The sequence below is a fragment of the Pteropus medius genome, unplaced genomic scaffold, assembly GCF_902729225.1.
Source record: "Pteropus medius unplaced genomic scaffold, Ma_sr-lr_union100, whole genome shotgun sequence".
NCBI classification, from domain to species: domain Eukaryota; kingdom Metazoa; phylum Chordata; class Mammalia; order Chiroptera; family Pteropodidae; genus Pteropus; species Pteropus medius.
In genome coordinates this window covers 11,178,127-11,204,417 of record NW_024354500.1, presented here as the reverse complement: position 1 = coordinate 11,204,417, position 26,291 = coordinate 11,178,127, and the positions used below count along the sequence as shown (strand labels likewise).

Genomic DNA, 26,291 nt, shown 5'->3' with positions numbered 1-26,291 from the left:
AGATATTGAGCATCTCATTCATATGTCTATTGGCCATCTGTATGCCCTCTTTGGAGAAATCTCTATTCGGATCCTCTGCCTACTTTTTAATTGTATTGTTTGCTTTTTGGTGTTAAGTTGTATGAGTTTCTTATGTTTTGGATATTAACCTCTAATCAGATATATCATTGGCAAATATCTTCTCCACTCAGTAGGCTGCCTTTTTGTTTTGCTGATGGTTTCCTTTGCTATGCAGAGCTTTTTAGTTTGATGACGTCCTGTTTATTTTTTCCTTTGTTTCTCTTGCCCAAGGAGACATATCCAAAAAAAAAAACAAACGAACAAACAAAAAAACCAAAAACAAAAAACAAAAACCTAAGCAATGTCAGAGTTTACTGCCTATGTTATCTTTTAGAAGTACTTAAGTCTTTATTTTGAGTTTATTCATATAAGACAGTGATCCAGTTTCATTCTTTTGCATTTATCCGTCCAGTTTTCTCAACATTTAATTGAAGAGACTGTCTTTACCCCATTGTATATTGCTCCTTTGTCACAGAATTGACCATATTGGCGTGGGTTTATTTCTGGGCTCTAGGTGGTAAGCTTAGATTCCTTTATCTCTTGTGTTTTTGCTAGAAGTTTTTGCTTCGTGGTTACCATAAAGCTTACTTACATAAGACAACTTTCACTTTTAAGTTTATTTTAAGTTGATAACAACTTAAGTCGAATGCATTCTAAAGTTCTACATTTTTATTTCTCCTGTTTTATGTTTTTGATGTCACAATTTATATCTTTTTATCTTGTGCAGCCCTGAAATTATTAGTTATATTTTGATTACTTTTACCTTTTAACTTTCATATTAGATTTATAAATGATTAACCCACTATCTTTACAACATGAGATTATTCTGAATATTGGCATATATTTACCTTTGCCGGTGAGATTTATACTTTCAGATGTCCTGTTACTGATTAACACCCTTTTGTTTCAGCTTAAAGACATCCCTTTAACATTTCTTGTGAGGCTAGTCTAGTGGTGATTAACTCCTTTAGCTTCTGTTTGTCTGTAAAACTTTCTTTTATCTCTCCTTCAATTGTGAATGACAGGTTTGCTGGGTAGAGTATTCTGGTTGGAAGTTTTTCTTTCAGCACTTTAAATATATTGTGCTGTTGCCTTCTGGACTGCACAGTTTCTGCCGACAAATCTGGTGATGGTCTTAAGAAGGTTCCTTGTATATATCAAGCTCTTTTTCTCTTGCTTTTTTCTTTCATCGTCTTTAGATTTGGGTAATTTAATTATAATGTGTTTTGTTGTGGGTCTTTGGGTGTTTCTTATTTGGAACTTATTTGGGCATCCTGGATCTGGATGCTGTTTTATTCTCCAGGTTATGAAAGTTTTCAGCCATTACTCTTCAAATTGTTTTCTGCCTTTTCTCTCTCTCTCTCCTTCTGGGACTCCTGTTTGATGGTGTTCCATTAAGTCCCTTAAGCTGTCTTAACTTTTTCTTTCATTCTTATTTATTATTTTTTGTTGCTCTGATTGAATGATTTTCACTACCCTGTCTATGAGTTCACTGATCTTTTCTTCTGCTTCATGCAGTCTACTATTGAACAACTCTATTGTATTTTTCAGTGCCGTTATTGTATTCTTTAGAAGTCACAAACTATTTGGTACTTTCTTATAATTTCTACCTCTTTGTTGAAGTTTTTACTTTGTTCAGGCAATCACTTATTTGTTTCATAAAGACGCTTTCTGGTGTTTTAACTTGTTCTTTCTTTTGGAATCTCCTCGTCATGGAAAAGCTTGGGGATTTGAGCTCCCTATTGATTGTGGGTCACTGCACTGGAGGTGGGGGATTATAATAAGGTTGTGTCTTAGCCTCTCCTACCCATTTTGATATGTTTTTCCTTGTTCACCTGATGCATAGGAGTTCAGCTAGTTTTTCAGGGTCTTTTTTCCCCCAGAGGAAACTGTTCCATATGTAGCTGTAGATGTAGTATGTCTATGGGAGATGAATTCAGGAAATTCTTATGTTGCAATCTTGAAATGGAACTTGTCTTTGACTTGAAGACTTATTTATAATGTGTCTTGGTGTAGACCTTTTTAGGTTCTATTTAGGGTCTTTTGGGCCTCATTAATTTGAACGTCTGTATCTCTCCCCAGGAGTTTCAGCCATTATTGCTTTAAGTATACTTTCTATTTTCCTTTTTCTTCTTCTGGAGTTTTCAAAATGGAGACATTATTTTTTCTAATTGTGTCTCAAATTCTGAAAACTTTTTAGGTTTTCATTCTTCTATCTCCTATGACAAGATAATTTCAAATGATCTATCTTTCAGTTCACTGATTCTTCTGCTAGGTCGAGTCTATTGTTGAACCTCTTGATTCTTCAGTTCTGTCCTTTGTGTTTTTCAGGTGTACAATTTGTTTTGATGGTTTCTATTTTTGTTGAATTTGTTTTGCTCATGTATTTTCTTATTTTGTTTAGTTGTCTCTGTGTTCATCTAGTTCCAACTTCTTTAAGAGGACTATTCTGAATTATTTTTGTCTGAGAGTTCATAGCGTTCCAGTTCTTTAGGGTCCGTTATTAGAGCTTTATTAGTTTCCTTTGGTGGTGTCATATTTACCTAATTCTCATGATCCTTGATTTTTTGTGTTGGTATCTGTGCATTTGAGTAAGTGGTCTCCTTTTTAGGAGGTTTACTTTGGCAGGGACAGTTGTATGCCACTCAATGCAGCTTGGGGTTTTGGACACGTTGGCAGTAGTATCCTTGGGCAAATCTCCTGGAAACTATTTTGTTGTTCTTTTTTTTTGACTGTTATTGGAATCTCTTTTTTGTGGGGGAGGGTGAGGCCCTGACCTCATACCTTAATTCTGCAAATGAACACAACTGCTGGTTGGTATCTCTACTTGGGCACTGGTTCAGAGGAAAAGTCAGTCTATCAAGATGTCAGTGTTGGTTGCTGTAAGGCCTGCCACCCTTTCTTGTCACAATCTGATCTCCAGGGCTTGAGCAATACAGATTCACTCTGAAATCCCCATGAGGCGAGACCCACGTGGGCCTTTTGGAAGCAACCTACAATTGTGGGCAAACTGAATGTTCACCTTGGGCTCTTTTTTTCACTGTAGATCCTCAGGGTGCACACTGTGCCTGCCTGGGGGAGGAGTGATGCTGTCAGATTGTGACTGTTCCTCCTACCCTTCTTAATGCACTCTGTGGTCCAAATGGGTCCTTTAGCCTCATTTCTGTGTTCTTAGATTTTATGGATGGTTGCTAGTTAGTCTTCTTATGAGGCAGACTGAAGGTGTAATGACCAATGTTGCCATCTTGATGCTATCCTAATTTATCATTTTACCATGTTGTATGTGAAACTGAAATCCATCACCCCTATAAATCAAGGATGTCCTAAAAATCCTACTATATTTTTCCTCTAGTAACTAAAACAGTCAAAATTTATAAAATAAATGTACATATTAAAATAATGTATACAAGATTTTTCAATATATGTACATACATTAATCACATTTATTTATAACAAGACTCCAAATTATTAGCTGTCATAAGGCTATAATATAGTGTGTGTCTGTAATAAGTGAGGAAGAAAATGTTAAACATATTCAACAACTTACAACCATTTCCTGGGACAGGCATTAAAAAGTGACACATGGGGTTGGCTCTGGTGAAATGGCGATCCATTGTGATGTCTTAATTCTATTATGGATAATGGCTTCTTGGTGTACAATGTGTTTTTAAAAGAAGTCCACAAATAAGTTTGAGTAAGAATGAGAAATAAATTTCATTAATCTCTTTGTTCTCCATTTCACATTTTGTAGTTCTGAGAGAGATAAAAAGCTGGAATCTTGATAGGACTAAATTGAGCTAAGGTTTTTCTGTGTAACTTAAGTCAACTATGAAGCTCTGAATGATGGTATTTTTTGTTTTCAAAGGATATATAAAGTTACACTGTTTTAGAATGAACCTTTGTATGTCCCCCTCTTCAAATGTTGAAGCCTTAAGCCACAGTGTGGCTGTATTTGGAGGAAGGAACTAATTAAGGTGAAATGAAGTACCAACAGTAGGGGCCTGAACATTTTAGATGGACTGGATTAGTGTCTTTATAAGAAGAGGCATCAGAGAACTCTCACCAGAAAATGAATCGACTGGAACCTTGATTTTGGAATTCTAGCTTCCCAAATAGTGAGAAAATTAGTTTTTTAATCCACTTAGTTTGATATTTTGTTGTTCCATTCCAGGCAAACTAAATATCAGCACCAAGGCTCATGCCTAAAAACACATCATGCCCTTACTTTTGCCATTTCTGATTTCTATTAATTTACCTGTTTATAATTAAGTATAGTAATTATTATTAGTATTAGGCACATAATAATTTAAATGATCGCATTTTAATGTAAATATATTTCTTACAAACTTTTATTGAAATGAACTTTTTAGGTACCATCAATCATTATGAACATGATACAAGTTGTATCTTTATTTCTTCGAATGTAAGGCAAACCAATCTTCAGATATTTGAGATTTAGTCTTTCTCTTAAAAGCTATATATTTATTTTAAAAATATCAATATATAATGGAAACACTTTAAGAAGTTTTGCTAAGAATGACAAAACTTTACCAAACTGGAGGTTACTTAAAAGTGAAGAACTATACAAATATGTAAATGTGATTTACCACTTTACCTGTTGAAGTTCCTGCTCTCTTTGTTTATGTCTCATTTCCATCTGTTTAATTTTCTTTTCTAAGCCCATGAAATGTTTCATCTCTGGTGTATGGCTTTCTTTGGCTTCTCTCAATTCTTCTAAGAGTTTTGTAATCTAAAATGGAGTTATGAAGTACATGAAAAACTATGATAGCAAGGAAATAAGTAGTTTTTAACAGGTAGTCTTAAGAAGTAAGAATGTTTACCACATCTTCTTTGTAAAAAAAAAAAAAATGTATATAAGAGGCTTCTTGTTACCAAAGGTATCTTGAGTTTTTACAATAACTAATAGCTTTCATTCCCTGTGCCCATGGCAGAAATGATAGTCTACAGAGCAAAGCCAGTGGCCTGTTCAGACAGGGATCTTGGGGTACTGGTTGGCTTGAGTCAAGACCACAAATAAAGAGCCTTACCAGCACTTGAGCTGGTTCTCCCACTATGCCTAGGCAGGAAAATATTTTGTAGCCCCTCACATTGCTGAATAATACAGCTTTCAGCTTCTCTGACCAGGGAACCTAACTAGAGCACTGCCTAAAGCGGCAACTGAACAGCAAGCACAACCTGTGGGTCTCCCTGTCTACAGAACAAAACAGATGGCCCCATTTGCCCAGAGAATTCAGTACACAGTCTTGCTTGATTCAGGTCCCCAAACAACAAGGTGAGCAGGCTTTGGGGTCTGTCTTGCTGCCTTTCCAGGGCAGAGAAGCTAAGTATAATATCTAGTCGTGAATGTCTAGTAAGCCTGACCAAAGAGCCCTTCCTACAGGGAACCAAACTAGATATCTGTCCGACTATACTCAGACCTCAGAGTTTGGGCAGTGGCCTTGCTCCAAAGTAGCCATGTGTTGCTTAACAATGGGGACATGTTCTGAGAAATGTGTTAGGCAATTTTGTTGTTGTGCAAACATCACAGAGTATACTTACATAAACCTGGATGGTATAGCTTATTACATATCTAGGCTACAAACCTATACAGCATGTTACTATACTGAATATTATAGGCAACTGTTAAGACAATGGTATTTATTTATCTAAACAAAGAAAAAGTACAGTAAAAAATACAGTATAAAAGATGAAAAGTGGTACACCTGTACGAGGCACTTACCATAAAGCTTGCAGGACTGGAAGATGCTATGAGTGAGTCAGTGAGTGAATGTGAAGGCCTAGGACATTGCTGTATATTATGGTAAACCAATAAACACTGTACACTTACACTACACAAAATTTATAGAACATGAGATTAAATCAAGTATAAGAGAAAATTATGCAATCAAGAGATATGAACATGAGATGTATGAGGTTGCTGCCAGTGTAACAAGGTATAATGTTTTACAGCAAACTTTTTTTTGAGTAGAGAACACTGTAAAATAACAATTAAAAAGTATAGTAAATATGTAAACCAGTAACATGGTCAAGTATTATCATCAAGTAGTATGTACTGTACGTAATTGCATGTGTTATACTTTTATATGACTTAGAAACAATAGATTTATTTATACCAGCATTTCTATAACCAGGTGAATAATAACTGTGCTACATTGCAATGGCTATGATGTCACTATGCAATAGGAATTTTTCAGCTACTTTATAATCTTATGGCACCACCGCAGTATATGCGGTCCACTGTTGACTGAAAAGTTATATGGCACATAACAACAGACCTTTATAGCAAGCCCCACATGCCCAAAAATGTTACTGGTAGACATGGCTAGAAACCCAAAATGAGCTTGTGAAGAACTTTCTCTGCCAAAGTGAACCTGTAAAGGCTGGAAGAGGAGACCACTTACTTGAATACAAAGATACCAACAAAAAGAATCAAAGACCAAGAAACTCTGGTAAAAATGACAACTTCGAAGGAAACTAATGAATAAAAGATCTACAAATGTCACACAAAAAATTTAGAGCAATCATCTTAAGTTTAGAGCACTACAAGAACACACAGACTTAACTAAATGAAATTAGGAAAACAATGCAAGAACAAAAAGACAAGTTCAACAAAGAAATCCTAAGGCTGAAAAATATGACTGAACTGTAGAATTCAACAGCTTCAACAACAGACTTGACCATGCAGAAAAAAGTCAGTGATCTAAAAGGCCATTTAAAATTATCTTGTCATAGAAGCAAAAAGAAAAAAATGAAAATGAGTACAGAAAACCTATGTGACTTATGGGTCATAATCAAAAGAAACAGTATCTCATCTCCATTTTGGTATACAGAAGGAGAAAAAAAAGGGACAGAAAATATAGTTAAAGAAATAATGGCAGAAACTTTCCAAACCTGGAGGAGAAACAGACATCCAAATCCATGAACCCCAAATATGTTGAACCCGATTAGGGTTACACTGTAACACATTATAATCAAACTGTCAAAAGTCAAAGAATTTTGAAAAACAGCAAGAGAAAAGAGAGAAATCACATACAAGGTAACCCCATTAAGACTATCAGTGGATTTCTCAACTGAAACATTCAGGACAGGAGACAATGAGAATGATATACAGTCATGCACTGCATAACATTTAGGTCAATGACACTGCATTAACAACGGTGGTCCCAAAAGATTATAATGGATTATAAGCAAAAAGTTAGTTTCCAATGTTGAAAGTAAAGGCTGGACCCAACAATGATGGTGAATTTACTGCTGGATCTAGGTGGTTTAAATAAGTGAAGAGGCTCAGCATGCTGTCCACCCACTGTGCGCCCATGGACCTGACTTTGCCAGGGGTAAGAGTTGATGAGAGAGCAAGAGGAGTGGGTGGGGGAGTCTGGAGACACTTCCCACACATGTGTGCACTTACTTGCTTCCCTTCCTTTTCTCTTTATCTCTCTTTCCTCCCAGTCTCCTTTCTCTCTCCCCTTCCTCCCTCCCTCTCTTGCTCTCTTTCTCTTCGGCCTCTTATTTCTCACCTTGAGCTATCTCTCTCTGTATCTTTTTCAATTCTGCCTCCCTCCCTCCTCCAAACATCTACTCTCCCTTCCCATGGTGCCTTTTTCCAGTCTTCCTCCTGCTCCAACAAGCATACCATACATGCACAGTTTATTATCTTTTATACTATATCTAAATGTACCTCTTTTATGTTCAGATTTGTTTAGATACACAAATACCATGGTGTTACAACTGCCTACAGTATAAGAACATGATGCACAGGCTCATAGCCTACGAGAAATAGGCTATACCATAATAACCTAGGTATACAGTAGACCATACCATCTAGATTTGTGTAAGTATACTATATAAGTTCCCACAATGACAAAATCGCCTGATGCATTTCTCAGAATGTATGCCTACTATTAAGTGGTGCATGACTGTATTCAAAATATTAAAAAAGACCTGTCAATTAAGAATGCTATAACCGGCAAAGCAATTCATCAGAAATGAAGGAGAGATAAAGGACATTCCTGAACAAACAAAAGCTGGGGGAGTTCATCACCACTACACTTGCCTCACAAAAAATATGCTAAAGAGAGTACTTTGAGTGAAAAAAAAAAAGAGGTAACATGATAAAAACATAAGGTACTGTAAAAACTCACTGATAATGGTAAATATATAGTAAAAGTTAGATTCTGTAATATGGTAATAGTGGTGCATTATTCACTTACAACTCTAGTTTAAAAGTTAAAAAGCAAATGTAGTAAAAATAATAACTACAGCAATCTGCTCTTATATTGTATAAGAGCAGTTACACAATATAAAAGGTATGCAAATAGTAACAGTAATAACCTAAAATGCAGGGAAAGGAGATGTAAAAGTGTAAAGTTTAGAAATTCTATTGAAGATTTTATTAGTTCGAAATAGAGTGTTATATATAATTTTGTAATATTTTAAGTAAGACTCATGATAACTACAAGGGAAAAACCTGTAGTATTTATATAAAAGCATGATTAAAAAAAAGTCAAAGCATACTAATAACAAAAGAAACAAAACACAAAAAAAGACAGCAGAATAGGACACAAGGAAATATATATTTACAAAACAGCCAGAAAGCAATGGACAAAATGTCAATAAGCCGTTATCTATCAATAATTACTTTAAATGAATTAAATTCTCTAATCAAAAGACACAAACTGGCTGAATAAATAAAATTACTAAGATTCAATGATATACTATCTACGATAGACTCACTTTAGCCTTAAAGACAGACACAGAATGAGAGCGAAGGGATGGTAAAAGATATTTCAAACAAATAATATATAGAATAAAGCAGAGGTAGGAGACCTATATCAGACAAAACAGACTTTAAAAGTGGTAAAACGAGATAAGGCTATTATCTAACAATAAGAGGGTCAATCCATTAAGATGTAACAATTCTTAAGTATTTATGCACACAATTTTGGAACACCCAAATATGTAAAGTAAAAACAGAGCTAAAAGGTGAAATAGCAATATAACAATATTTGAGAACTTTAATACCACACTTTCAACAGCATATAAATCATCCAGACCGAGTATCAATAAGGAAAAATGGCAGATTTGAACAACGCAACAGAGCAAATGCTCATGATACACACACACACACACACACACACACAGAACATTCACTCTGACAGCAGCAGAATACACATTCTTCTCCAGAGCACATGTAACAATTCTGAAGACAGATCATATGTTAAGCCACAAAACTAGAAAATTCAAGAAGATTTAAATCTTTGACCAGAATGGTATGAAACTAGAAATCAGTAATGAGGAAAACTCACAAATACATGGAAATTAAACAACACTCTCCTGAGTGACCAGTGCATCTAAAAAGAAATTAAAGGAGAAATAAAAAGGTATCTTGAGACAAACAGAAATAGAAACACAATATACCAAAACTTATAGGATGCAGTAAAAGCAGTTCTAAGAGGGATGTCCATAGCAATTAACGCCTACATTATGAAACAAAAAAGATCTCAACCTAACTCTATGCCTCAAGGCACTAGAAAATGAAGAAATGACCCCAAAGTTAGAAGAGGAAAGAAATAATAAAGATTAGAGCAGAAATAAATGAAAGAGAACAGGAAAACAACAGAAAAGATTAACAAAACTAAGAGTTGGTTCTTCGAATATATAATATTGACAAAACTTTAGCTACACTAACCAAGGAAAAATGAGACATTTCAACAGATACCACAGAAATACAAAGGATCATAGGAGGCTACTATAAACAAATGTGTGCCAAGAAACTGGACAATCCAGAGAAATGGAAAAATTCTTAGAAACATACAACATACTAAGACGAAATCAGAAAGAAGTAGAAAATCTGAATAGACCAATTATTAAAGGAGACTCAATCAGTAATCAAAAACTCCCAAAAAAGAAAAGCCCAAGACCAGACGGCTTCAAAGGCGAATTTTACCAAACATTTAAAAAAGACCTAATGCTAAATCTTCTCAAACTCTTCCAAAACATAAAGAAGTAACACTCCCAGACTCATTTTAACAAGGTCAGCATTCCACTGATAGCAAAGCTAGAAAAAGACACTACCAAAAAACTACAAGCCAGATCTGATGAATACAGATGAAAAATGTCTCAATAAAATACTAGCAATCTGAATTCAGTATATTAAAAAGAGCATTCACATGATTAAGTGAGGTTTATCTCTGGGATGCAAGGATATTTCAACATATGCAAATCAATCAATGTGATACATCACATTAACACAATGAAAAAAATCATACTATCATCTCAATAGATGCGAAAGGAGATTCTGAAAAAATTCAACATCCATTTGTAATTAAAACTCTTAACAAATTATGTATGGAAGGAATGTATCACAAGATAATAAAGACCATATACGACAAACCTACAGATAACATTATACTCTACAGTGAAAGGTTAAAAGCTTTCCCTTTAAGATCAGGAACAAGACAAGGGCTCACTCTCACCACTCCTCTTCAACATATTACTGGAAGTCCTCAACAGAGCAATCAGCAAGAAAAAGAGAAAGGAAAGGCATCTGATTAGAAAAGAAGAAATAAAATTGTCTCTATTTATAGGTAACATGATTTTATATATAGAAAATCCTAGAGTCCACAAAAAAAAAACCAAAACAGATCTATTCTATGAATTCAATAAAGTTGAAGGATACAAAATTAACATACAAAAATCAGTAGTGTTTCCACATACTAACAAAGAATTATCTGAAAAAGAAATAAAGAAAATGATCCCATTTATAATAGTTTTGAAAACAATACTTAGAAAAGAATTTAACCAAGGAGGTGAAGATCTCTACACTGAAAACTACAAGACATGGATGATGGAAACTGAAGTAGATACAGAAAAATGGAAAGGCATTCTGTGTTCATGAATTAGAAGAATTAATATTGTTAAAATGGCCATACTACTCAAAGCCATCTATAGATCAATGCAATCCCTACCAGAATTCCAAGAGCATTTTTTACAGTAATAGAAAAAAATAATCCTATAACATAAGGAACCACAAAAGACCCCAAATAGTCATAAAAATATCCTGAGAAAGGCAGGAGGCAGCCTACTTCCTGATTTCAAGCTATGTTCTAAAGGTATAGTAATCAAAACAGCATGGTAGTAGTATTAAAAACAGATGTAGACCGGTGGAACAAAATTGAGAGCCTAGAAGTAAGCTCACACATATATTGTCAACTAATATTTGACAAGGGAGCTGAAAATACTCAATGGAAAAAGACAGTTTCCTCAATAATGGGTGCTGGGAAAATTGGACAGTCACATGCAAAAGAATGAAACTAGATCCCTATTTTACAAACTTATGCAAATTAACTCTAAATGATTAAAAGACTTAGATGTAGGACCTGAAATCATAAGACTCTTAGAAGTAAACATATAAAAAAATCTTGACATAGGTCTTGGCAACAATATGTTGAATATTACCTAAAACACAAGCAACAAAATAAAATACAAACAAGTGGGACTACATTAAATTGAAAAGCTTCTACATAGCAAAAGAAACAAGAATATGAAATGAAAAGTGGAAAAAAATTTACAAAACAGATCTCAAGGGGTTAATATCCACAATAAAGAACTCATACAACTCAATAACAAACAATGACAACAACAACAAAAAAACAAAATAATTCAATTACGAAATGGGCAAAGGACTTGAACAGACAGTTTTCCAAAGAAAATATATGAATGGCCAACAGGTATATGAAAAGATGTACAAATTATTAATCATTATGGAAATGAGAATTAAAAATGCAATGTGATATTACCTCAGGTCTGTAAGAATGGCTATCATCAAAAAGACAAGAGATAACAGATACTGGAGAGTATGTGGAGAAAAGGGAGCCCTTTCACATTGTTGGGATTGCAAATTGGCGCAGCCGTTATGGAAAACATTATGGAGGTTCCTCAAGAAATTAAAAATAGAACTATCACATGATCCAACATTTCCACTGTGGAAAAACATCTGAAGGAAAAAAAAACCCCACTATGATAAAGAGACATCTGCACCCCCTTGCTCATAGCAGCATTATTCACAATAGCCAAGATGTGGAAACAACCTAAGTGTCCACTGACAGATGAATGGTTAAAAAGAACATGACATACACACACACACACACATACACACACAATGGCATAATATTCAGCCACAAAAAGGCCTTGAGGGCATTATGCTAAGAGAAACAAGTCAGAGATAAATGCTATATGATCTCATATGTAGAATCCAAAAAGAAAAAAACAAACAGCACCCCCCTGCCAACTCACAGAAATAGAGATTGGACTTGTGTAGGGGTAGGGTGGTGGTGGAGAAATTGGATGAAGGTACAAACTTCCAGTTATAAGATCAATAAGTACTAGGGATGTAATGTAAAACATGATCACTATAGTTAAAAGTGCTATATGGTACAATACATGAAAGCTGTTAAGAGTAAATCCTAACAGTCCTCATCACAAGGAAAACAGTACTATTTTTTTGGGGGGGTGGGGGGTGGGGTAAACTATGAGATAATGGATACTAACTTAGTTTACTGTGGTAATCATTTCATGATATATGTAAGTCAGATCATTATTTTGTACACTTATACAGTGCTGTTTATCAATTATATCCCAGTAAAACTGGAAAAGAATTTATATACTGTTAGGTTAAAAATATACTTTAAAATCATATATGCATGCAGAATACACACATAAACATGTATTTTGCATGTGTGCATACATGAGCACAACACCCACACTATTTCTATATATGTATAAATGGAAAAAATCTGGAAGAATAGATAACATAATAGACATCTGGGTGGTGGGATCGCAGGCAAGTTTATACCTTCTAATTTCTCTGTTAATATGTATTACCATTAGTATGCAAAATATATGGAATATTGAATTCATGCTCAACAGGGACAGAAATGAATAACACTAATGAGAATTAGTGATTTTTTTTCTGTCTCACCCGCTAGAATGCAAGGTCCGTAAGGGCAAGATCTTCAGGCATTTTATTCATTACTATATCCCAAAAGCCTATAATATTGACCAACTCTTATACTGGGCATGTCCTTGTGGGAACCACTTTGTGGGTTATTTATAAGAGGCACTGGTTCTTGTGTAATATGGGGTGTCTATGCCTGGGTGGTTTCTCCACCTGCAAGGTGTTTTATTCCCTTGCACCTGTGCTGTCTCCTGCCCAGCTGTATAGACTGCTGTGAGAACTACTTGCATTGAAGAGAAATGCCTAGTGCTGCCTTGCTCTTTCCTGGCCTGTATCTGAAGTACCAAGTGTGATTTATGGTCATTGTGTGACTCTAAATGTTTACTTGAACCTGCTAGCGAGCCTTACAGTGGCAAATCAAGAATTTAAACTCAGATATTATCATAAACTCCATGATCATCCTACTATTTGTTCATAAAATAACCAGCAGCTAGCTGAGGAATATTTGAGATTAACAAGGAGAAAATTTTGAGATGTCATAAATTAATCACAGCAGGCCAGAGGGTAGAAAACAGAAGCAAGAGAGGTTAATCAGTTAAGAACTGCAGGGCAAAACCAACAAAAGACTGCTTACATTCCTGGGTATACACTGAAACTTTGAATTACTTTTCAGGTGGCTATTTCTGTGATTATCTAAAGAGAATAGCCTGGCGCCACTGACCACCTGGCGTTTCTGAATCTTGCTTACACATGAACTTTTTGGACTGTTGCCTACCACCAATGCAAAGGAGCGAACACCTTTTCCTATCCCAGAACTAGCCATGCTTCCCCTTCTCCCACCCACTTAATCTACAGCCAATGTAAAAAATTCTTTCAAAACAACTTAGATCTTTCTTCCCCAAACTGTATGCATAAAAGAGCCTGTCAGCTCTAGGACAGGAGACATGCTTTCTTGTCTCTTCCACCTAGTCCCACTGCTGTTGGTTCAGACTGCATAACCCAGGACCTGGTCCCTTTTTTCAGGCTAGCATATACAGCTCGATAAACTCTTTCAGAAGAGCTTTTGGCCATGAAAATGTTTTTGTTTAATAAGATAAATTACAATAAGAATTTTGATAGTTTTTATGAATGGCCACAGTAGTCCCTGGGTTCCTATTAGAGATTACTCATGAATGGTTTCTAAATCTGTTATGGAATATTACACACACACACACACACATACACACACACACACACACACACACACACACACACACACACAAAAAGAAAAAATTCCATTGATGAAAAAGAACCCATGATTAGTAAAATACATATACTAACTGCAGAACATGAAAATAGCATCAAGCATCTCCGTTGTCTCTAGGGAGTCTGAGTAAAGATTCAAGTCTTCGTTCTATAACTTCAGAGTGCAAAGAAATAAAGGAACAGATTGTTGGAGTCAAGCAGGAAGTCAAAAAACAAAACTGAAAATCTATGATGAATGCTAAAACTTTAAAAATTAACTGTTTTCATTAGAGTATGAAAAAGAAAAAGCCATTGGAGGAATACATGAGGAATACATGAGTTAGCATCAACTAAATGAAGACACACTAGAGGCTCGATAAGATTTTCACTCCATTGCAGCAGATATGATTTCAAAGAGATGAGGTTTTAAAACATTTTAGGTAACAGAGTCATGGAACAAAATTCAGAGTATAGAAAAATCCTTTTGGGTTTCCATAATTAACAAGCTAAGTGGGAGATGGTTCACTACCCAATGATTTGAACTATGTTGAAAAATTTGAAATCACTTAGTTTTCTGATAGTTACAAAGAAAAAAAAAACAACCCAAAAAACAAGCAGTTTTAGGAGGTAGGTCCAAGATGGCAGTGTACATGGAGGCTCACTCCCTTTAAACACATTGAATGTACACCTATTTAGAGCAATTCCTCCTGAAAAACAGCTATGAACCAAATAAACAACTTCTGCACAAGCAAGACAGAGGGGCCATACAGAGAAGGTCAGGGAACCACAAGAACTCTCTGAGAGCTGAAAGAACCTATGACTGTAGGAACCAGTGAGTGCTGTTGTTTATGTTTCCCCTGAACATGGACAGAGGGTGAGGGCACGATCTAGGTTCTCTGGTACCAGTGAGTACAGAACTAGCAAAGTGCAGCTGTGTGCATACATGCCTGCCCCACTGAAAGAGCAGGCGGAGTTAGTGGGGCACTGAGATGCAAGCACACAAAGCAGCCCTGTCCACACCCTGCTTTATCACAGACAGTTGAAGCAAAAGGGTACAACAAAGTGTCCCAAGAGCACACTGAGTAGCCCTGTGTATATCAGGAAGCCCCGAGCCTCGACCCTGCAGCCCCAGTGCACCCAAGCTGGCAAAAGCAATGTTGAGAAAGAATAAAGTTGGAGGTATCATGCTCCCTGATTTCATACTATTCTACAAAGCTATAATAATCAAAACTGTATGGTACTGGCACAAAAACAGACACATAGATCAGAATAGAGAGCCCAGAATAAGCCTCGCTTACACAGTTAACTAATCTACAAGAAAGGAGGTGAGAATATGCAATAATGAAAGTTTCTTCAACAAGTGGTGTTGAGAAGACTGGATACATGCAAAAAAAAATTAAAGTGGACCCCTCTTTTATACCATATACAAAAATAAACTCAAAATGGATTAAAGACTAAAATGCAAGACCTGAAACCAAGAAGGAAACTTATGTAGTCAACTATTTATCATTAGTCTGAGTAATATCTTTTTGGATATGTTTCCACGAGCAAGAAAACAAAAGGAAAAATAAACAAATGGGACTTCATCAAACTATAAAGCTTCTGCACAGCGAAGGAAACAAAACAAAAACAACTTACTGAATGGGAGAATATATTTGCAAATGATATATCAGATGAGGAATTGATAACCAAAATATATGAGAAACTCATACAATTTAATAACAAAAAAACAATCTGATCAAAATATGGGCAGAGGACATGAAAAGACATTTCTCTAAAGAAGACATACAGATGGCCAATAGACATATGAAAAGATGCTCAATATCACTAATCATTAGGGAAATGTATATTAAAACTACAATGAGATACCGCCATACACCAGTCAGAATGGCTATTATTAAAATGTCAACAAATAATACGTGTTGGCAGGGATGTAGAGAAAGGAAACCCTTGTACACTGTTGGTGGGATTGCAAATTGGTGCAGCCACTATGGAAAACTGTATGGCGATTCTGCAAAACATCCACCAAACAATTCTAGGTAATTATCCAAAGAAAACAAAAACATTAATTTGAAAATAAAAGATAATTTACAATAGCCAAGATATGGAAGCAACCTAGGTGTCCATCAATAAATGAATGGATAAAGATGTGGTGTGTATGCATGTATATGTACGTGTATGAAAACAAACACACACACACACATACACACACAAACACACGCACACACGCGAATGGAATATTATACAGCTATAAAAAAGAATGAAATCTTGCCATTGAGAAAACATGATAGATCTAGAGAGTATTATACTAAGTGAAATAAGTCAGACAGGGAAAGAAAAATACAGTATGGTTTCACTTATATGTGGAATCTAAAAAAACAAAACAAACAAAACAAAAACAGATTAATATAAAGATACCAGAGGGATGGTTAACAAAGGGAGGGGCTGGGGGACTGCGTGAAAATGTGAAGGGGAATACAATAATAATACTGTGATAAGTCTGCACAGTGACAGATGATTACAAGAATTAGTGGGGTGATCACATGGTAAGGTATAAAAGTGTTTAATCACTATATTGTACACCTTAAACTAATAAACTTACATAATATTATATAACAAGTATATTTAAATAAAAAATTAACAAAAATCTAAAAGAAACAGTCAAAAAACAAAACAGAATTTACCACCATTTAAAAATGTATAGTGTGTTTTCACCTGTGGCACAATGAAGTAAAAGAGACAGGAGTAATTATACCCCTTTCTTAACCAACCAGAAAGATCAGACAATACAGGAAACTGTTTTCAAACACTGGCTAACGGCATTGCAAGACTGTGCTTCATGAGAGAAGGGAAACAAGATGAGCTCTATGACTGCCTAGTTTGTTGCCAGGAGGCAGTTATGAAGCCATTGTTAATAGTAGCCTGAACAATTCCTGGAGCTCATATAGGGCTGGGAATAGTTCATATTTGCATGAGCCTGAGAATTGCCTCATAACAACACAGGACATGAGGGAGGACCCTCTGTAGGTTATTAGTAGTGGGAATAAATTAGCCCTGTTACAACAACTATTATAAATATACTTCATATTAAACGGCAGATTATCATGACCATTATTCAAGAGATGAAGTGCTTTACTTAAATTTTCCAGTAAACAGGCTTGAAAATCATGTATTTGCAGCTCTTCTATTTTCAAATATTTTAGCCATTCTTAAACTGAGAACACTATAACCTGACTAAAATTGACCTTGATCTTTATCTTGCAAACATGAACACACACTTGCTTTTACTGCTTTTCCTAAAAATGGTACTTCAGGTATATGAGGTTCTGTAAACTTACTGCTTATACAACAAGGTTTATGTACATCTTAAAGATTAAAAAGAATGCATGATGCCTTTCAAATATTAAGACTTTTTAAATTGACAGTTGTGCAATTATGGCATACTTTTCCATCAATATTTTCATAATGCAATCAGTTGTATGTTTTGTTTGATTCAATAAATCTTTAAATAATAAAAATAGTTTATGCTTCTGTGTATTTCAAAGAACAGAATACACAGCTTATTTTTTTCACACTTTCTAAAACCAAAAGAATTTTAGAGTAATAAAAATAGTGAGTTTCCAGAAAGATTTATATCCTGTAATGGTATTATGATTCATGATCCAGCATCACTGTCATAATTGGTTTACGTATTTCTTAACCAAATTAAATAGTCTTAGTACTTAATGCAGAAATGACTTTTAACCATCCAATTTTACCTTCTAAATAATCAAACAAAAGAACCAAACAATTCCATTTCCCCACCGCCCAGAAAATATCAACAAATGCAAACATATAAATAACTTAATTCATTGATATTTGAGGTTCATCTGGGGAAAGCAGACTTTCCATAAACAAGTTGTTAATATTTTCTTGATATGACAGATATTTTCAAATTATATCTACTTGTACATTTAAGTTAAAAATTTATGAAGAAGCTTGTTAGCCCAATATTTTTTTACCTCTTTCTGTAGTTTTTTTACCTCTTTCTGTAGTTATTTCTTACCTCTTTCTGTAGGATTTCTTCTCGAACTTGAGAAACAACAAGAGACTCTTGTTTATCTTGCATCTCTTTAACTTGATTTTGGAAATGTTTTATAAGTATCTAGGAAATTATGTTAGAAGTACTAAGTTAAAGCTCTTCCTAGAATATTATCTGAAAAATACAAGAAAGCTAACTAATGACTTTTGTTTGTACTAAAAATAAAAATGATCCTAGTATTTTAAAATTACCAAGTTCTAACTTTGAAATAAATTGCCATAAAAATTAAGTTCAATGAATGAATTAAACTCATCAAATAGATTCATTTTCTTGTTTCCACATTTAATATAAAGTATCACATACATTACAAATTAATAACTGTAACTACTTGGCTTCTTTATCTCTAGTACTTTTCTTCTTAAGGCCTAAAAAATACCTCTATAAATATCTCTATAAAAATACATGTTAAAATGAACCTCTGTAAAGTCTAAGCAATCTGAAGAAAGTGGCTAATATTATCTTTATATTTTGTTAAGCAGAATAATAGTTTTAATAAAGAGCTATTGACTAAATAAAGATAACACAAGCCTAATAATATGTGAAATAAATGTTAGTCTCATATTTGAAACAAAAAAACTGAAATACATAAATTCTTCCATCAAGTAACTGCAAAAATGTAGGAAAAATTCTTATCTTTTATCTCTAATGCTTATCTTTTATGATCAGACTGCAGTGACTTCCATTTAACTCATAAATTTCAATATTACATTTAAAATTTTGGGAAAATAACAATTTATGGCACTGTGGCATAATGATACTACTTTTTCCACCTCTCCCAGACCCCTCCTTACTATATAATTACTTGATATAATGTTTATACTGCCCACTGACACCCTTCTTGTATGGGGGGAAGAAAGCTAGAGAGGTTATCTGCAAGGCTGTATAATGGTTACTTTTGAAAAGCAATTAAATATTATTCATTAAAGCATTAAAAACAGTCAAAGTTCTCTGTTTCTAAGTTACCTGAGATTAAATTACAGATCTAATTACATTTCACCCTTAAGTACCCCAAATGAAATTTTCAACATGCATCTCCTTGTTATAAGGGTATTTTGTCACAAAACCAGTGACATTTTTATACATAAGAAAATTTACAATAATTTCATAATATTTAATATCCAGTCCATATTCAAACTTCCCCAACTAAGGGATTTATTTTTAATTAAGATGCTATTAAATAATTATAGGTGGGAGAGATAGTGGTGAGATAATTACTTCTTGAAGTTTTTTTTCCCTCAGCTTGTTTGTAAAATTAAAATCTACAGAAAAATGAAGACCAAAAAGAACATTCATATATTCTTTAACTATAATTACCTACTGCTAACATTCTGCCATATTTTCTTTTTCTTTTTTTTTCTTAGATCTATCTTTTGGAAGTTGTAAATTCTATTTTAATGCTGTTTTTTTTTTTTTAACTTATTAATACCACAGAAGATGGGCCACACAGTAGACATTCATAAGTATTCCAAGTAGACATACATAGTATCCAACACAAAAGACACATTTGAGGAAATGTGTATGAGCTGTCAGCATACCCTGTCACAATTCTTAAAAGACTATGCTTCATAATGGCTAGAGATGTGTGTATCTCTCTGTTCATTATTTTATCCCCAGTGCCTAAATGTCTACAGACCTCAAATCATCATTTGTTTAATGAATAAAAGATAATGAGGCAAGAGAAATGACTAGGACAATTACTTGTCAGTTGGGACTTAAGGTGGAGGGAGATGGTTCAACATTCAAGTTCAAGTACTAAGGTCCCAATCATATTAGATATATCCCTCAGTCATCCATTATAATCTATTTAGAGGAGTATTTACTTGAGAAATGTAGGGACAAAACCGTAAAAACACTTATTTAGAGGTATAACTTTAAAGTAGAACAGTTAAACATATGGTAATGGCATTCTCTCATGTAAAAATACAATCAAGCCAACACTAATTTACCATTTCTATCACCAACCTCAAAAAGCGCAGTTAAAATATTTCCAAATTAATGTTTTGTTGGCAGTACTGAAAAAAAAAATCACATTAAAGTCAAAGTTTGATAAAGTCATCTACCTCTTGAGTTGCTATTTTACGATTTAGTTCAGCTACTTTGGAAGAAGAATTTTCTACTGCGTTTTGGCAAAGGAGTTTCTCTACTTCCCTCTGATGAGATGCTTTGAGAGATGTAATGTGTGCCGCAGTATCTTCCTTGACCCTTTAGGGCAAACAAAAGAGAACCACACATAAAAGCAGCCCTTCAGCCTCAAATTCAGAGTTAGCACAAAAATAGTGTAAGAAGCCTAGAAATTAAAGCAGCAAAGGGAGAGAGGCACCACTATCTACTGCATTGGTCCACATGCCTTATACATGTCTGTGAGTTCTTACTACCACTCCATAAGCTCACTATTTACTGAATTTTTAAAGGGCAAACTTTAATTTAGTAAAGAGATGCATCTATGGTCCCAGATAAGTAAGTTGCAGAGCTGGGGTTGAACCCAGCAGAGCTGAACCTCAGAGTCTTACCTCCAGCCTGGGGCTGTACTTCCTGAAGGAATTGAAGGCTGTATATGTTCTATTTGGATTTAAAGCAAAGAGCCTGTCATTTTATCTTTTAAGATAAACTTAGATTTCTTGCCCAGACTCTTATTTCGATAAGCGCTGTTGTTCCCTTTAGAATCTCCAATGCTTTGTCTCTAAGGCAACATTCTCCAGTTTTTGGTCCATGCCTATAACTCTGGGCTAGCTGTATGCTCTGAGAATAAATTATTTTTTATAATAATTCTTTTATAATAATTAGGGTAATTTTATAATAATTTTATAATTTTATAATAATTCTTTTATAATAATTAGGGTAACTGAACCTAATTATTTTGGACCATTAAGTGTGAGATACTATTCATTTGTCTCCATGACAAAATTTATGTATTCAGAAGCAGTTTAGTAAATGGTAAAGTTATGACTAAAGAGTTGATACATTTCTTATAGACAACCATTTCCTCTCCTACTGGAATATTATTTAAAAGTGACAGGACTGTAATCAAAGCAGATAGTAAATCACTGTTGATACTTATTAATATGACAATTCTCAAACTATAAACAAATATATCAGTTGCTTATTTGACTATGTGAATATTTATTCATGGAAACAGTGTGATTAAGGGTCTAAAAAAGGCATAAAAATCTAAAATACCAATATTAACTGTAATAAAAAACAACCTAAATCTGGGACTAGGAAAGGTTAATACCTCTCAAACCCAGAGAAACAGATTAACAGTAGTAAAAAATTATAAATTATGTACAGAAAAATTTATAGGAAAAGCTTGCATTTTAAATTATTTCTAGGAAAGAATATGATCCTTTCCAAATAGCTTCAGTGCTACTATTATTTTCAAGACTAAAGAAACAAAGTTTCAATTTGGAAGCAATATGGTTACCATGATGACTCAATGAGACATGGCTGCCAATTCATCAATAAACATGTTAGGCACTTCCGATGCTCATTCTTCTAGGAGAAGCCCCGCATTCTACAAGACCTACCTATTCCTCCATTCAGGCACTCGTTACATACACTGATGCCTCCAACTGTTCCTTGAGTCAGTCAAATGTATTATTAAAGTTCCAATCTTTGAAGGGCAGAACATTATATTTTCCCAATAATGCTATATAATTTCATAATTAATATGTTGCTTCATAAACATTAACTTACACATTTTATATACCCCAAGACTTACTTTAAACCTCAAATCAAACCTATTATTGTTTGCAGGCTGCAAAAGTATAATCTTATATCAGTTCTTAAGAAGCTGCAAAGGCAGTGTTATGATTAGTACTTTCTTGGTACATAAATTATATAGGAGTTGGAGGTTGAAGCAGGAAATTTTCTAGGAAACTCTAGGAAATAATTTGTGAAAGAGGTAGGACTTGAAATATGAACAAGCAAAAAAAAAATAGGCAGGAAGAAATTCAGCAAATTAGGCATAGAAAGTCAGATTTTTGAGGGGGGCGCATGAAGAGGAGTCAGGAGTCAGTTAAAAGAAACAGAAAAAAAGTTTTAGTCAGAGCTGCCAAGTCATGGACATTAAGAGAGGAAACCATTTCAGGAAAGGCAGTATAATCGATAATGTCAAGGAAAATGAGAATGGAGAAAACTCCACTAGACTGGGAAAGGTCATAACTGATCAGGTTTAAAAGAATAGTGAGGATGATAGCCATATTTAAGAGGAAGCGAAGTAGAAATAAAAGAAGAGGCTACTTGTGGAAAACTGGTACAGAAAGACAAAGAGGAAAAGAATTTGGTTTCATCAGACGAAAAAGCATGTTAAAAGGCTCAGAGGAACAAAGAGACAGGAGATAGTACTTGGAGATTTTGAGAAGGAAAGGGATGACTATAAAAGTTCTTCAAGGCATGATGGATGTGATCACAATATTAATTTGAAGTTATTTTGGAAAAAAGGACTGTTTCCTCTTAGAATGTCAACCAGTTTTCTAACAGCAATCTGCCTATGGCGATAGTAAAAAATGATACTCATTTGCAAGAAGGCCCAGTGGCCAGCTTATTAACATCATTTGGATATATGCAGAAAGACAAGACTAGTTAGATCAAAATCACTGCTTGGGTTGACATGGAGATTCAGGTTCTCAGAATCTGGACCTCCAACAGGTACAGGATTCTACTCTGAAACAGATCTATGCTTAGCAACGTATAACCCATTTCTTAAAATTTGGTTATGAATTCAGTTCAGGGTCAAACTAATTATCTAGAAGAAATGCATCTTATAATTTTTAAACTTTTATCTTTTTATGTCCTCATATATTTACAAATTCACATTTTACCTTTTTATGGAATTCTCAAATTGGTTCATAGCTACTTCAGATTTCATTTTCAGCTCATTTCTCTCCACAATTAATTTCTCCAGTTCATTTTTCAATCTGCAGTTTTCTTGTAAAACCTCTGAAACATGGGAATCAGTAAAAGTATGTGGTTGGTAAAGCTTGCTATTCAGGGTTCCAGGGAAAGAGTTAACATTTCCTTTACCTGGGTGTAGAACATCTTTCTTCACCCTTTTTGTGGTCATGTCCTCCCTTCCCTTAGAATTCTGCTTAGATAGCATCATTCTCCTCTCCTTCTGAAGCCTCTCCACAGTTTTCGAAAGGTCTTGTATTTCTCTCCCCTTTGCAGCCAGCTCCTCATTGAGTCTTACCAGTTTAGCTTTAGCATGAGCCTGTTCCACCTGGAATTCTATAGACTGGAAATCTTTATCATCTTTATCATCTTTCTTGAGTTCTAACTCAGCATTCTGATGTTTAAGAGTGTCTATTTCAGCTTCAAGGTTTCTTACAGTGATTTGATGGGCTTCTTTAATGTCATCAAGTTCCTTCTCTAGTGCTTTAACCCTGGAGTTGTCACGTTGGTTCTGGGGTGCTTCCTTCAATTTACAGGCAAGTAGCTGCTCCTGCTCCTCTAGCCTCTGTTCATACTGAATCTGAAGAAAAGAATCCATGTAATACCAAACCACTGCTAACGAAGTTAACCACTGTTAACAAAGCCCTGCATTCTACCAGGTTCTACCTATTCCTTCATTCAGGCACTCATTACGTATTCTGATGGCTCCAACTCTGTGTTCCTTGAGTCAGTCAAATGTATTGAAGTCCTAATCGTTGAAGGGCAGAACATTATATATTCTCAATATATATTAATTACATAATTAACGTTGCTTCAAAACATTAATTTATACATTTTTGTATATCCCAAAACTTATTTTTAAACCTCACAATCAAACCTGTTATTGTATAACCTTCTCTATGCAAATCGATAAAACTATACTTTGAGGATAAATAGGAAAAGCAATTGGGGATACTGAAGTCTTTAAGAAATAGCACATTTTCAGCTTAGTAATATCAATTTAGAAATTTCGTAAGGCGTAAGTCAGCCTGAAATTTGAATCCTGGAGATTTAGTATTATAAATGAAATATCCTAAATAGTTTACTCTGTGGAAAGAGGTACCCATGGTGTTTGTTCATTCATTCAATGAATATTCATTTAGCTAGGACTTTATACTAGGCACTGGGCCAGAATCTAGGGATAAAGAAATTCAGTTCTTGCCTTCAAACTCATAGTCTAATGAGGAGAACAACATGGCAATAGTTTCAATGTACTATGATAGCTGTGATAATGTGTCAATGAACATGTAAGTTCCAGTGAAAATATTTTCAATCATGGTAATTCAAAAACATTTATACTGAATATATATCAGAGATACTGTACTCTGCCTTTCCATGACTTAATTTCTACTAATTCTAATAACACTGAGAGGAGCTTATGTAAAGATTATACTGTGCTTGATTATTCCATGTTTGAAATAAGAAATTACTGAAAGAAGACAAAAATATAGAATGAATCTAAGTTTCGTTAGCATATGAAACTCATGGTAAAGGTTTTGTGGGAAAGGAAGTTTAGAGCTATTTATTAAAATGAGATTTAAGAAGTCCCAGCCCCATCTCCATGGCTACCTGGCACTTACTTTCATTTTCTGAAACTGTTGTTCCATGGTACGAAGGCTCTTTTTTGCTTCTTCATCTTTACCCTCCAGATCAGCTTCTAGTTTTTTTATCCTTTTCTCCATAAATTCCACCGTACTTCTATCCACTGTATCACCAGCTGCTGATGCAGCCAATATTAAAGCAGGTAAAGAATTAGGATATCTTCTCTTTAGAATTCCTTCCATTTCCTTAACCTATTAAAAAATTTTTGTATAATATGCAAGGCCATAAATATATTAAAATTAAGCAGTTTGTTACAGATTATGCTATATGAGTCACGTTTAGATTTCAAAGAGATGTTTATATCATATCTCAGGACTGAAGCAAATGCACAGAAGCACAAATCAATTTCAAATTATATATCATTAAATTATCTGATTTAAAAACCCTATAGTGCAATGTCTAAGTACTGGTTATTTCACAGAAATCTTCTTACATTCATTTGAGATAGATTTTGGTATAATTTTACTAGTAATAACCAATCTTTCTGAGGACAAAGCTCTTCCCCTCCTTTTTTTCCACAGATCCCCTCAAATGACAATACTTATATTATCTATTAAAAAATTACTTACATACACGTGAATGTACAAACTTATGTCAATAAACATACAGCCTACTAAGCATCAGCCCCTGCCTGCAACAATCTCCACCCTACCTCAACCTGCCTCCAAATGAAGTTTAATCTATTTTAAAATGATGTCTTTCCTCCTTTTAGGAAAAAGGATTAGATGATAAAAATTTTCATTTGGCCTATAAAACATTACATGGTCTTTCTCGAAGAACAAACGGCACCAGTGTGCACAGAAATGAGAGCTTGGTATTACATATGCACATGTGTGTATATCTGCTTTTGTTAAAGATATTATGATTAAGATATCTTTGAAAAACATATAGTAAAAAATTAAGTTCTTTTGTTGAACAGTTTTCTAGCTTCTGAACATGCAATCAAATAAAATAGCACCTGAGAGGCAGTCAGTCTAGTGCAGTGGTTAGAACACATTTGGAGTTAGAGTGCACCGCCAGCTTGACCTGTGTCAAGTCCTTAGTCAAAACTTTTTCCTGATCAGGAAAATGGGGACAATAACAATACCAATTTCACTGTGCAGATACAATTAAGTGAGGATCAAATAATATTCGTCTTCATAAATTTGCTTAGCAGAGTGCCCAGTGTATAGTGAGGGCTTGATAATATTGGTTTTTATTATAATCAGAACTCAAAAGCTATCCTTCATTTAATATTTTAAGGAATATTTTCAATCTAATTTTGATTTCTTGAAATTTATTTCTTTTATTTCCTTTTTCTGAAATTTACATTACATTTTTTGAGGAAATCAGATTTCATTTAGATCTTTAATTTTACTTTTTAATATTATTCTTTAATCACTGATACTAGTGTGACTATCATACAAAATAAATGTTTTT

At 34.4% G+C, this 26,291-nt stretch overlaps 1 protein-coding gene across 3 annotated transcripts in view; it reads right to left on the bottom strand.

Moving 5' to 3' along the window:
- The window catches only part of CEP162 (centrosomal protein 162), an 87,701-nt gene that overhangs the window by 10,321 nt on the left and 51,089 nt on the right, over positions 1-26,291 (bottom strand). For 2 of the 3 annotated variants that reach the window (XM_039853305.1, XM_039853307.1), the window contains 5 exons: positions 24,851-25,063; positions 23,162-23,811; positions 20,402-20,543; positions 18,306-18,404; positions 4,676-4,810 (listed from right to left, as the gene is read on the bottom strand). In XM_039853305.1, the coding sequence (XP_039709239.1) occupies positions 4,676-4,810; positions 18,306-18,404; positions 20,402-20,543; positions 23,162-23,811; positions 24,851-25,063 (1,239 nt within the window). The remainder of the gene's footprint in view (positions 1-4,675; positions 4,811-18,305; positions 18,405-20,401; positions 20,544-23,161; positions 23,812-24,850; positions 25,064-26,291) is intronic. The other variant, XM_039853306.1, reaches the window with a different exon arrangement.